General features: G+C 45.6%; 1 protein-coding gene across 2 annotated transcripts in view; it reads right to left on the reverse strand.

The window, feature by feature from the left end:
• LOC127910015 (cytosolic 5'-nucleotidase 1A-like) overlaps positions 1-14,865 on the reverse strand; it is a 99,202-nt gene that overhangs the window by 3,270 nt on the left and 81,067 nt on the right. For both annotated transcript variants that reach the window (XM_052472881.1, XM_052472880.1), the window contains one exon: positions 1,103-1,225. In XM_052472881.1, the coding sequence (XP_052328841.1) occupies positions 1,103-1,225 (123 nt within the window). The remainder of the gene's footprint in view (positions 1-1,102; positions 1,226-14,865) is intronic.

Below are 14,865 nucleotides of genomic sequence, written 5' to 3' on the forward strand. Positions count from 1 at the left end.
TAGTAATGTAAAGGTCATTTCCCGTTGAGCTGAAACATGCAGCGTGAATGAATGTATTCTACGCCAAAGCACTGTCGTGTCTCTAATTAAATGAATCGACATGCTATTTTATCAAAATTGTTGACCAAACTTTTAATTGATTACGTAATTGAATTAAACCATATAACAATTCACTCATTAATAATCTGGGGCAACACGGAAGAGTGTTTATAGAGCTGCTGTCTTCTGAAAAAACTCTCTTAAAGACCTGAACATCTTTTCTATCAATAGCGGTCAATTTATTAATCGGCACCTTATTCCGTTTCATTCTGATTGTCGTAAAGTTGGTTATCTGCACGAACATAACAACGTGAATCAGCAATACACAAGTTGGCTTAATTATTTATTTACTAAATACCTAAATAATCGTACAGAAATACAGAAATATACACAGGATAGATCGTACATCGATTACTAATCATGGCATGAAAAGTCCCTAGTGGACTAATCCGATATGACGGCTGGTTACACAACGAGAGGGGGTTGGGTTTGAATGAAAGAGCAGCATGTGAGGACAGCAGTCCTCACATTTCAGGAACTAAGGTTGACATCTGTCAACTGGCTTTTGTACCGGGGGAGAGAAGGGTTCATAGTTCTCAACCATTGTCTGTTCACTTGGGTGTGTCCACTGACTATAGACCCTGGTCTAAAGTAGTGCACTACTACCCTATAGGCCCTGGTCTAAAGTAGTGCACTACTACCCTATAGACCCTGGTCTAAAGTAGTGCACTACTACCCTATAGACCCTGGTCTAAAGTAGTGCACTACTACCCTATAGACCCTGGTCTAAAGTAGTGCACTACTACCCTATAGACCCTCGTCTAAAGTAGTGTACTGTTCTAAATTATACTCTAAAGTGTGTGACCTTTTGTTTTGTAGTAATCCAAACTATTGACACGGTGTGTGCCTGTCCCACTCTGAATGTCACCAGTTCAATATCACTCCAAGACAGTTGACCTTTGAGTTTGTCCACAATACATCGACTCTGGTCTTTGGGTTCCATGCTACAGTAGGAGGGTAGGGATGCAATATACAGGTGAGGACAGGAAGCGGTGCGACTCACCTTCAGACAGCGCCTCCCTGACCTTCTCCGCATCGGCAGACAGGTACAGGTTGGTCTGCCACGCCTTTAGGTAGCCAATAGGTGAACTTCCTCCCGTCATACAGAACCTCTCAATGAATAGATCTGGGAGACAGAGAGAAACACACGCAGGGTCGTAAGGGCAAGCAGAAGGGAGCACTTCTTATTGGTCAAGTCCAGGCGTCTCCTCCCAGTTTCCTCCGCATAAGTGCTTCATGAAAAAATGACACTGGTCGTAACCTGAGGTCACCGTTAAAATCTGGCCGTGCTACGATAGTCAATTGAAGTGATCCCTTGGTACTGTTCTGAGAACCGATTGTATTCCTCCTAGGTCTAATTGTTAACGTTATCATTTGGAAAGAGTAAAGCTGATCCTCGATCTGCGTCTTTTGTCATTTAATAATTCCCCTTGAGAAAAAGTGTGAGCTCGGCCTTCAAAGGCAGCATAACCCTTTGATAACATTCCAGGTCAAAGGCTAAGGACATTTATAGAAGCTTGAAGGGGTGGCAGGTAGCCAAGCGTTTAGAGAGCGGGCCAGCGTTCGCCGGCTTGCCAGTTTCGTATTCGGGGTCCGATGGAAAAAAATCAGTCAGGGTGGTGAGCTGGCAAGGAGGAGGTATCAACTCCTAGATGCCGTGGCCTGCTGTTGTGCACTTGAGCAAGGCACTTAACCCCCCACACAACAACAGCTCCCTGGGCTCCCAGTGGGGCAGTCCCCCCCCCCTTAACTCCCCGCACCTCTCCAAAACTTAAATATGTGTCTTTCAGAGGGGTTGGGTTGAGAGCAGAAGTCCTATTTCGGTTGACTGTGTAATTGAGCACTTAAATGCATGATAAATGCCATTTCTCTAGGGAGGGTGTCTAATTATCTGCATTCCAAATGGCACCCTATTCCCTATCTAGTGTCCTACTTTTAAAGTAGAGAACAGGTTTGGCATTTGGGACGCAGAACAGATTCTCGGTATAGTTTGGCAATTAGCAATACACGGTGCCATCTGAGGTAAGGTGCAAGAACTGTTGAGTCAGTGTCAGGGTTAGTGTTATGAACTGACCTGGTTGGGGGTTAGTGTTATGAACTGACCTGGTTGGGGGTTAGTGTTATGAACTGACCTGGTTGGGGGTTAGTGTTATGAACTGACCTGGTTGGGGGTTAGTGTTATGAACTGACCTGGATGGGGTTAGTGTTATGAACTGACCTGGTTGGGGTTAGTGTTATGAACTGACTGGGGAGGGTGGGGGTTAGTGTTATGAACTGACCTGGTTGGGGGTTAGTGTTATGAACTGACCTGGTTGGGGTTAGTGTTATGAACTGACTGGGGAGGGTGGGGGGGGGGGATTAGTGTTATGAACTGACTGGAGAGGGGGGGGGTTAGTGTTATGAACTGACTGGGGAGGGTGGGGGGATTAGTGTTATGAACTGACTGGGGAGGGGGGGATTAGTGTTATGAACTGACTGGGGAGGGGGGATTAGTGTTATGAACTGACTGGGGAGGGGGATTAGTGTTATGAACTGACTGGGGAGGTTGGGGGGGTTAGTGTTATGAACTGACTGGGGAGGGGGATTAGTGTTATGAACTGACTGGGGAGGGGGGATTAGTGTTATGAACTGACTGGGGAGGGGGGTTAGTGTTATGAACTGACTGGGGAGGGGGGGTTAGTGTTATGAACTGACTGGGGAGGGGGGATTAGTGTTATGAACTGACTGGGGAGGGTGGGGGGGATTAGTGTTATGAACTGACTGGGGAGGGGGGGGATTAGTGTTATGAACTGACTGGGGAGGGGGGATTAGTGTTATGAACTGACTGGGGAAGGGGGGATTAGTGTTATGAACTGACTGGGGAAGGGGGGATTAGTGTTATGAACTGACTGGGAGGGGGGATTAGTGTTATGAACTGACTGGGGAGGGGGGATTAGTGTTATGAACTAACTGGGGAGGGGGGATTAGTGTTATGAACTGACTGGGGAGGGGGATTAGTGTTATGAACTAACTGGGGAGGGGGGGGATTAGTGTTATGAACTAACTGGGGAGGGGGGATTAGTGTTATGAACTAACTGGGGAGGGGGGATTAGTGTTATGAACTGACTGGGGAGGGGGATTAGTGTTATGAACTGGGGAGGGGGGATGGGGAGGGGGGATAGTGTTATGAACTAACTGGGGAGGGGATTAGTGTTATGAACTGACTGGGGAGGGGGGATTAGTGTTATGAACTGACTGGGGAGGGGGGATTAGTGTTATGAACTGACTGGGGAGGGGTTGGATTAGTGTTATGAACTGACTGGGGAGGGGGATTAGTGTTATGAACTGACTGGGGAGGGGGGATTAGTGTTATGAACTGACTGGGGAGGGGGGATTAGTGTTATGAACTAACTGGGGAGGGGGGATTAGTGTTATGAACTGACTGGGGAGGGGGGGATTAGTGTTATGAACTGACTGGGGAGGGGGAGGGATTAGTGTTATGAACTAACTGGGGAGGGGGGATTAGTGTTATGAACTGACTGGGGAGGGGGATTAGTGTTATGAACTGACTGGGGAGGGGGGATTAGTGTTATGAACTAACTGGGGAGGGGGGATTAGTGTTTATGAACTGACTGGGGAGGGGGGATTAGTGAATTAAGAACTAACTGGGGAGGGGGAGGGGATTAGTGTTATGAACTAACTGGGGAGGGGGGATTAGTGTTATGAACTGACTGGGGAGGGGGATTAGTGTTATGAACTGGACTGGGGAGGGGGGATTAGTGTTATGAACTAACTGGGGGAGGGGGGATTAGTGTTATGAACTAACTGGGGAGGGGGGATTAGTGTTATGAACTGACTGGGGAGGGGGGATTAGTGGAGAGGAACTGACTGGGGAGGGGGGATTAGTGTTATGAACTGACTGGGGAGGGGGGATTAGTGGAGAAGGGAACTAACTGGGGAGGGGGGATTAGTGTTATGAACTAACTGGGGAGGGGGGGATTGGGTTATGAACTGACTGGGGAGGGGGATTAGTGTTTATGAACCGACTGGGGAGGGGGAGATTAGTGTTATGAACTGGCTGGGGAGGGGGGAGGGATTAGTGTTATGAACTGATTGCTGGGGAGGGGGGATTAGTGTTATGAACTGACTGGGGAGGGGGGATTAGTGTTATTTGAACTGACTGGGGAGGGGGGATTAGTGTTATGGGAACTGACTGGGGAGGGGGATTAGTGTTATGAACTAACTGGGGAGGGGGATTAGTGGGTTATGAACTAACTGGGGAGGGGGGATTAGTGTTATGAACTGACTGGGGAGGGGGATTAGTGTTATGAACTGACTGGGGAGGGGGGATTAGTGTTATGAACTGACTGGGGGGGGGGGGATTAGTGTTATGAACTGACTGGGGAGGGGGGGGATTAGTGTTATGAACTAACTGGGGAGGGGGGGGATTAGTGTTATGAACTGACTGGGGAGGGGGGTTAGTGTTATGAACTGACTGGGGAGGGGGATTAGTGTTATGAACTAACTGGGGAGGGGGGATTAGTGTTATGAACTGACTGGGGAGGGGGGATTAGTGTTATGAACTGACTGGGGAGGGGGGATTAGTGTTAGAGAACTAACTGGGGAGGGGGGATTAGTGTTATGAACTAACTGGGGAGGGGGGGGGGGATTAGTGTTATGAACTGACTGGGGAGGGGGACAGATTAGTGTTATGAACTGACTGGGGAGGGGGGAGATTAGTGTTATGAACTGACTGGGGAGGGGGGTTAGTGTTATGAACTGACTGGGGAGGGGGATTAGTGTTATGAACTGACTGGGGAGGGGGATTAGTGTTATGAACTGACTGGGGAGGGGGGATTAGTGTTATGAACTGACTGGGGTGGGGGGATTAGTGTTATGAACTAACTGGGGAGGGGGGATTAGTGTTATGAACTGACTGGGGAGGGGGGGGATTAGTGTTATGAACTGACTGGGGAGGGGGATTAGTGTTATGAACTGACTGGGGAGGGGGGATTAGTGTTATGAACTGACTGGGGAGGGGGGATTAGTGTTATGAACTGACTGGGGAGGGTGGGGGGGTTAGTGTTATGAACTGACTGGGGAGGGGGGATTAGTGTTATGAACTGACTGGGGAGGGGGGATTAGTGTTATGAACTGACTGGGAGAGGGGGATTAGTGTTATGAACTGACTGGGGAGGGGGATTACTGTTATGAACTGACTGGGGAGGGTGGGGGGATTAGTGTTATGAACTGACTGGGGAGGGGGGATTAGTGACATGAACTGACTGGGGAGGGTGGGGGGAGTGTTATGAACTGATTGGGGAGGGGGGATTAGTGTTATGAACTGACTGGGGAGGGGAGATTAGTGTTATGAACTGACTGGGGAGGGTGGGGGATTAGTGTTATGAACTGACTGGGGAGGGGGATTAGTGTTATGAACTGACTGGGGAGGGGGGTTAGAGTTATGAACTGACTGGGGAGGGTGGGGGGATTAGTGTTATAACTGACTGGGGTGGGGGGATTAGTGTTATGAACTGACTGGGGAGGGGGGTAGTGTTATGAACTGACTGGGGAGACAGTGGGGGTTAGTGTTATGAACTGACTGGGGAGGGTGGGGGGATTAGTGTTATGAACTGACTGGGGTGGGGGATTAGTGTTATGAACTGACCGGGAGGGGGATTAGTGTTATGAACTGACTGGGGTGGGGGGATTAGTGTTATGAACTGACCGGGAGGGGGATTAGTGTTATGAACTGATTGGGGAGGGTGGGGGGATTAGTGTTATGAACTGACTGGGGTGGGGGGATTAGTGTTATGAACTGACTGGGGTGGGGGGGATTAGTGTTATGAACTGACAGGGGTGGGGGGATTAGTGTTATGAACTGACTGGGGAGGGGGGATTAGTGTTATGAACTGACTGGGGAGGGTGGGGGGATTAGTGTTATGAACTGACTGGGGAGGGGGATTAGTTTTATGAACTGACTGGGGAGGGGGGGGATTAGTGTTATGAACTGACTGGGGAGGGTGGGGGGATTAGTGTTATGAACTGACTGGGGAGGGGGGGATTAGTGTTATGAACTGACTGGGGAGGGGGGATTAGTGTTATGAACTGACTGACTGGGAGGGGGGGATTAGTGTTATGAACTGACTGGGGAGGGGGGGGATTAGTGTTATGAACTGACTGGGGAGGGGGGGGGATTAGTGTTATGAACTGACTGGGGAGGGGGATTAGTGTTATGAACTGACTGGGGAGGGTGGGGGGATTAGTGTTAGAACTGACTGGGGAGGGGGGATTAGTGTTAGAACTGACTGGGGAGGGTGGGGGATTAGTGTTATGAACTGACTGGGGAGGGGGATTAGTGTTATGAACTGACTGGGGAGGGGGGATTAGTGTTATGAACTGACTGGGGAGGGGGATTAGTGTTATGAACTGACTGGGGAGGGGGGATTAGTGTTATGAACTGATTGGGGAGGGGGGGGATTAGTGTTATGAACTGATTGGGGAGGAGGGGATTAGTGTTATGAACTGACTGGGGAGGGGGGATTAGTGTTATGAACTGACTGGGGAGGGGGGATTAGTGTTATGAACTGATTGGGGAGGGGGAGATTAGTGTTACGAACTGACTGGGGAGGGGGGAAAGTGTTATGAACTGACTGGGGAGGGGGATTAGTGTTATGAACTGACTGGGGAGGAGGGGGATTAGTGTTATGAACTGATTGGGGAGGGGGGATTAGTGTTATGAACTGACTGGGGAGGGGGGGGATTAGTGTTATGAACTGATTGGGGAGGGGGGATTAGTGTTATGAACTGATTGGGGAGGAGGGGGATTAGTGTTACGAACTGACTGGGGAGGGGGGTTAGTGTTATGAACTGACTGGGGAGGGGGATTAGTGTTATGAACTGACTGGGGAGGAGGGGGTTAGTGTTATGAACTGACTGGGGAGGGGGATTAGTGTTATGAACTGACTGGGGAGTGGGGGTTAGTGTTATAAAACATAAACCAGACAATTTTGGATGTTTAAAATAAATTTAAATAAACTTCTGACATGGCTAATGAGAATAAAAACAGCGGAATATCAATGACTTTCTAGAAGTGAAAGGATGAGATTTAGGATTAAACAGTCATGATATACCTGAACTGTTTACTGTTGCTTTAAGATTTAGGGAGGTAGGGAGAGAGGGGAGGAGGGAGGTAGGGAGAGAGGGGAGGAGGGAGGTTGGGAGAGGGGGGAGGAGGGAGGTAGGGAGAGAGGGGAGGAGGGATGTAGGGAGAGAGATAGGGGAGGAGGGATGTGAGGGAGAGAGGGGAGAGAGGGGAGGAGGGAGGTAGGGAGAGGGGGAAGGAGGGAGGTAGGGAGAGAGGGGAGGAGGGATGTAGAGAGAGAGGGGAGGAGGGATGTAGGGAGAGAGGGAGGAGGGACAGAGAGAGGGAGAGAGGAGACAGAGGAGGGAGGTAGGGAGAGGGGGAGGAGGGAGGTAGGGAGAGGGGAGAGGAGGGAGGGAGGGAGAGGGGGGAGGAGGGAGGTAGGGAGAGAGGTGAGAGGGGAGGTAGGGAGAGAGGGAGAGAGGAGAGAGGGAGGTGAGGGGAGAGAGAGGGAGGAGGGAGGTAGGGAGAGAGGGGAGGAGGGAGGTAGGGAGAGAGGGGAGGAGGGAGGTAGGGAGAGAGGGGAGGAGGGATGTAGGGAGAGGGGGAGGAGGGAGGTAGGAGAGAGGGGAGGAGGGATGCAGGGAGAGAGGGGAGGTGGGATGTAGGGAGAGAGGGGAGGAGGGATGTAGGGAGAGAGGGGAGGAGGGAGGAGGGAGGTAGGGAGAGAGGGGAGGAGGGAGGTATAGCCTGGTTCCTCTCTAGGTTTCTTCCTAGGTTTTGGCCTTTCTTGGGAGTTTTTCCTAGCCACCGTGCTTCTACACTTGCATTGCTTGCTGTTTGGGGTTTTAGGCTGGGTTTCTGTAAAGCACTTTGAGATATCAGCTGATGTACGAAGGGCTATACAAATACATTTGATTTGAATTGAGGTAGAGAGAGAGGGGGAGGAGGGGGTTAGTGAGAGAGAGGGGAGGAGGGCGGTAGGGAGAGAGGGGCGGAGGGAGGTAGGGAGAGAGGGGAGGAGGGATGTAGAAAAGAGGGGAGGCGGGAGGTAGGGAGAGAGGGAGGCGGGAGGTACGGAGAGAGGAGACGGGAGGTAGGGAGAGAGGGGCGGAGGGAGGTAGGGAGAGAGGGGAGGCGGAGGTAGGGAGAGAGGGGAGACGGGAGGTAGGGAGAGAGGGGCGGAGGGAGGTAGCTGCTGAATGTAATCTGATACAGGTGTACAGCAATGTGCTGAATTAATCTTTAGTCCTCACTCCTGGGCCAAGATGTACTGAGAGCGAAGAGGAGAAGAGACAGATAGATACAGAGAGAGTGAGACAGAGAGAGTGAGACAGAGAGAGTGAGCCAGAGAGAGTGAGACAGAGAGAGAGAGACAGAGAGAGTGAGACAGAGTGACTGAGACAGAGAGAGTGAGACAGAGAGAGTGAGACAGAGAGAGAGAGACAGAGAGTGAGACAGAGAGAGTGAGACAGAGAGAGTGAGCCAGAGAGAGTGAGACAGAGAGAGTGAGACAGAGAGAGAGAGAGAGAGAGAGAGAGAGAGAGAGAGAGAGAGACAGAGAGAGTGAGACAGAGAGACTGAGAGAAGGGAGAGAGAAAGAGAGAGAAAGAGAGAGACTGAGAGAGACTGAGAGACAGAGAGAGAGAGAAAGAGAGAGTGAGACAGAATGACAGAGAGAGATGAGACAGAGAGACTGAGACAGAGAGAGAGAGAGAGAGAGAGAGAGAAAAAGAGAGAGAGACTGAGAGAGACTGAGAGACTGAGAAAGAGAGAGAAAGAGAGAGAAAGAGAGAGAAAGAGAGAGACTGAGAGAGACTGAGAGAGAGAGAGACAGAGAGAGAGAGAAAGAGAGAGTGAGACAGAATGACTGAGACAGAGAGATAGAGACAGAGAGAGTGAGACAGAGAGAGAGAGAGAGACAGAGAGACAGTGAGGTGAAAGCATTAACAAAACTGAAGGATGGAATAAGGAAGATGGGAGGAGAAGGGAAGAATGATGTTTGTTCAGGAGGAAAGGAGAGCGTGGGGATCTTTCACTAAAGGGTGGGACCTGAAAAAAGGTTATTATGTCCTGAGAGGATTAGCTGTCTGCAGTGTTTTATTTTGGGAGAGAGAGAGGGGTATAACCCGTCTCACTCAAGCGCTCCACTGTCCCCTTCAGACAAAAAATACATTCAGAATTTTTTTGGGGGGGTGCCATGTTTCTAACAGTCTTGAGATCATCAAGATGAAGAAAAACACAACAAAAAGATCTGATAGATCCTAATCATACAGCCCCAACCCAGGAGAAATGGGTTCCTCCTGACCCACCATTGGGGACATGCTGCATAAACAACTACTGAAACATGGTAGATATCCTACTCTGGGGATGGCCCAATCATTGATGTTATTCTCTGATATCCTACTCTGGGGATGGCCCAATCATTGATGTTATTCTTTGATATCCTACTCTGGGGATGGCCCAATCATTGATGTTATTCTTTGATATCCTACTCTGGGGATGGCCCAATCATTGATGTTATTCTTTGATATCCTACTCTGGGGATGGCCCAATCATTGATGTTATTCTTTGATATCCTACTCTGGGGATGGCCCAATCATTGATGTTATTCTTTGATATCCTACTCTGGGGATGGCCCAATCATTGATGTTATTCTTTGATATCCTACTCTGGGGATGGCCCAATCATTGATGTTATTCTTTGATATCCTACTCTGGGGATGGCCCAATCATTGATGTTATTCTTTGATATCCTACTCTGGGGATGGCCCAATCATTGATGTTATTCTTTGATATCCTACTCTGGGGATGGCCCAATCATTGATGTTATTCTTTGATATCCTACTCTGGGGATGGCCCAATCATTGATGTTATTCTCTGATATCCTACTCTGGGGATGGCCCAATCATTGATGTTATTCTTTGATATCCTACTCTGGGGATGGCCCAATCATTGATGTTATTCTTTGATATCCTACTCTGGGGATGGCCCAATCATTGATGTTATTCTTTGATATCCTACTCTGGGGATGGCCCAATCATTGATGTTATTCTTTGATATCCCACTCTGGGGATGGCCCAATCATTGATGTTATTCTTTGATATCCTACTCTGGGGATGGCCCAATCATTGATGTTATTCTTTGATATCCTACTCTGGGGATGGCCCAATCATTGATGTTATTCTTTGATATCCTACTCTGGGGATGGCCCAATCATTGATGTTATTCTTTGATATCCTACTCTGGGGATGGCCCAATCATTGATGTTATTCTTTGATATCCTACTCTGGGGATGGCCCAATCATTGATGTTATTCTTTGATATCCTACTCTGGGGATGGCCCAATCATTTATGTTATTCTTTGATATCCTACTCTGGGGATGGCCCAATCATTGATGTTATTCTTTGATATCCTACTCTGGGGATGGCCCAATCATTGATGTTATTCTCTGATATCCTACTCTGGGGATGGCCCAATCATTGATGTTATTCTTTGATATCCTACTCTGGGGATGGCCCAATCATTGATGTTATTCTTTGATATCCTACTCTGGGGATGCCCCAATCATTGATGTTATTCTTTGATATCCTACTCTGGGGATGCCCCAATCATTGATGTTATTCTTTGATATCCTACTCTGGGGATGGCCCAATCATTGATGTTATTCTTCATATTAAACCACTGTCGTCTTTATGTCATGTGTTCATTCGTTGTCTTCGTTATTGTCTTTCTATGATGTTTTCATTGATATCCTACTCTGAGGATGAAGCCTGATGATATATATGATGTATATTATTATATATCCTATTAGAGGATGAGGCCTGATGATATATATTATTATGATATATATATATATATATATATATTAGAGGATGAGGCCTGATGATATATATTATTTATGATATATATATATATATATATATTAGAGGATGAGCCCAATGATGATATATATTATTATGATATATATATATATATATATATTAGAGGATGAGGCCTGATGTTATTCTTTGATATATTATTATGATATATATATATTGATATCCTATTAGGGATGAGGCCAATCATGATATATATTATTATGATATATCCTATATATATATATTAGAGGATGAGGCCTGATGATATATATTACTATGATATATATATATATATATATATTAGAGGATGAGGCCTGATGATATATATTATTATGATATATATATATATATATATTAGAGGATGAGGCCTGATGATATATATTACTATGATATATATATATATATATATTAGAGGATGAGGCCTGATGATATATATTATTATGATATATTATATATATATATATTAGAGGATGAGGCCTGATGATATATATTATTGATGATATATATATATATATATATATTAGAGGATGAGGCCTGATGATATATATTACTATGATATATATATATATATATATATTAGAGGATGAGGCCTGATGATATATATTATTATGATATATATATATATATATATATTAGAGGATGAGGCCTGATGATATATATTATTATGATATATATATATATATATTATTCAGAGTTCATGAGGCCTGATGATATATATTTTATGATATATATATATATGATATATTAGAGGATGAGGCCTGATGATATATATTATTATGATATATATATATATATATATATTAGAGATGAGGCCTGATGATATATATTATTATGATATATATATATATATATATTAGAGGATGAGGCCTGATGATATATATTATTATGATATATATATATATATATATATTAGAGGATGAGGCCTGATGATATATATTATTATGATATATATATATATATATATATTAGAGGATGAGGCCTGATGATATATATTACTATGATATATATATATATATATATATATTAGAGGATGAGGCCTGATGATATATATTATTATGATATATATATATATATATATATTAGAGGATGAGGCCTGATGATATATATTACTATGATATATATATATATATATATATTTAGAGGATGAGGCCTGATGATATATATTATTATGATATATATATATATATATATATTAGAGGATGAGGCCTGATGATATATATTATTATGATATATATATATATATATATATTAGAGGATGAGGCCTGATGATATATATTATTATGATATATATATATATATATATTAGAGGATGAGGCCTGATGATATATATTATTATGATATATATATATATATATTAGAGGATGAGGCCTGAATATATATATTATTATGATATATATATATATATTAGGGCTTAGGCATCCCGTCAGCGGGACATCTGTCGACAACATCCGGTGAAATTCAAATAAATAATCTTGATATTAAACATTTATGAACATAAAATCATAAAATCACAAATAGTGATTAAGTAATCACTTACTTTATGAAACTCTTCCTCTGTTTGCAATCCCAAGGGTCCCAGCTACAACATGAATAAGTCATTTTGTTAGATAAAATCCTTCTTTATATCCCAAAGAGTCTGTTATGTTGGTGCTATTAATTTCAGTAATACCCTCGTTCAACATGCAGACAAAGGAATCCTAAAAACAAGTCAAACTATGTTTCTATTTAATCCTCAGGTACCCGAAAATGGAATTATTATAATATGTCATACAGAAAGAAGTATGTTCAATAGAAAAGTCAAAAGCAAGCGTGCGTCCTCAACATTTCTAAACATTTCTACAAATTTCAAAGTGCTTTCTATCCAATGATACCAATTATATGCATATCCTGGCTTCTGGGCCTGAGTAACAGGTAGTTTACTTTGGGCATGTCAGTCAGGCGGAAATTCTGAAAAAAGGACCCTAGCCATAAGAAGACGAGGCCTGATGATACAGTACATTAACGGGATGAGTACACCGCACATTGACAGGACGAGGCCTGATGATACTGCACATTGACAGGATGATGCCTGATGATACAGTACATTGACAAGGTGAGGCCTGATGATACAGTACATTGACAAGGTGAGGCCTGATGATACCTGGATGATACTGCACATTGACAGTACATTGACAGGGCCGAGGCCCTGTTACAGTACATTGACAGGAGGACCAGACCTGATGATACAGACAGGACGAGGCATGATACAGTACATTGGGACGAGGCCTGATGATACATTGACAGGACGAGGCCTGATGATACAGCACATTGACAGGACGAGAGACCTGATGATACAGCCTGATGATACAGTACATTGACAGGACGAGGCCTGATGATACAGTACATTGACAGGACGAGGCCTGATGATACAGTACATTGACAAGGTGAGGCCTGACGATGCAGTACATTGACAGGACGAGGCCTGATGATGCAGTACATTGACAGGACGAGGCCTGATGATGCAGCACATTGACAGGACGAGGCCTGATGATACAGTACATTGACAGGACGAGGACTGATGTTACAGTACATTGACAGGATGAGTACACCGCACATTAACAGGACGAGGCCTGATGATACCGTACATTGACAGGACGAGGCCTGATGATACAGTACATTGACAGGACGAGGCCTGATGATACAGCACATTGACAGGACGAGGCCTGATGATACAGTACATTGACAGGACGAGGCCTGATGATACAGCACATTGACAGGACGAGGCCTGATGATACAGTACATTGACAGGACGAGGCCTGATGATACAGCACATTGACAGGACGAGGCCTGATGATACAGTACATTGACAGGACGAGGCCTGATGATACAGCACATTGACAGGACGAGGCCTGATGATACAGCACATTGACAGGACGAGGCCAGGATGAGGCCTGATGATACAGCACATTGACAGGACGAGGCCTGATGATACAGTACATTGACAGGACGAGGCCTGATGATACAGCACATTGACAGGACGAGGCCTGATGATACAGCACATTGACAGGACGAGGCCTGATGATACAGTTGACATTGACAGGATGAGGCCTGATGATACAGCACATTGACAGGACGAGGCCTGATGATACAGTACATTGACAGGACGAGGCCTGATGATACAGCACATTGACAGGACGAGGCCTGATGATACAGGCCTGACATTGACAGGACGAGGCCTGATGATACAGCACATTGACAGGACGAGGCCTGATGATACAGTACATTGACAGGACGAGGCCTGATGATACAGCACATTGACAGGACGAGGCCTGATGATACAGTACATTGACAGGACGAGGCCTGATGATACAGCACATTGACAGGACGAGGCCTGATGATACAGTACATTGACAGGACGAGGCCTGATGATACAGTACATTGACAGGATGAGGCCTGATGATACAGTACATTGACAGGACGAGGCCTGATGATGCAGCACATTGACAGGACGAGGCCTGATGATACAGCACATTGACAGGACGAGGCCTGATGATACAGTACATTGACAGGACGAGGCCTGATGATACAGTACATTGACAGGACGAGGCCTGATGATACAGCACATTGACAGGACGAGGCCATGATGATACAGCACATTGACAGGACGAGGCCTGATGATACAGTACATTGACAGGACGAGGCCTGATGATACCGCACATTGACTGCACAGTAACACCAGTCTTCTGCCACAATACACTTTAGACTGCTCGGTATATGATTGCTCATACTGGAACTACTTCACTGACATCCAGACATCAAAGTCGTTTTCATGCCTGTAGTTAAGCCTTCTCACAGCAGTATCCT

Source organism: Oncorhynchus keta, chromosome 20, assembly GCF_023373465.1.
Source record: "Oncorhynchus keta strain PuntledgeMale-10-30-2019 chromosome 20, Oket_V2, whole genome shotgun sequence".
NCBI classification, from domain to species: Eukaryota; Metazoa; Chordata; class Actinopteri; order Salmoniformes; family Salmonidae; genus Oncorhynchus; species Oncorhynchus keta.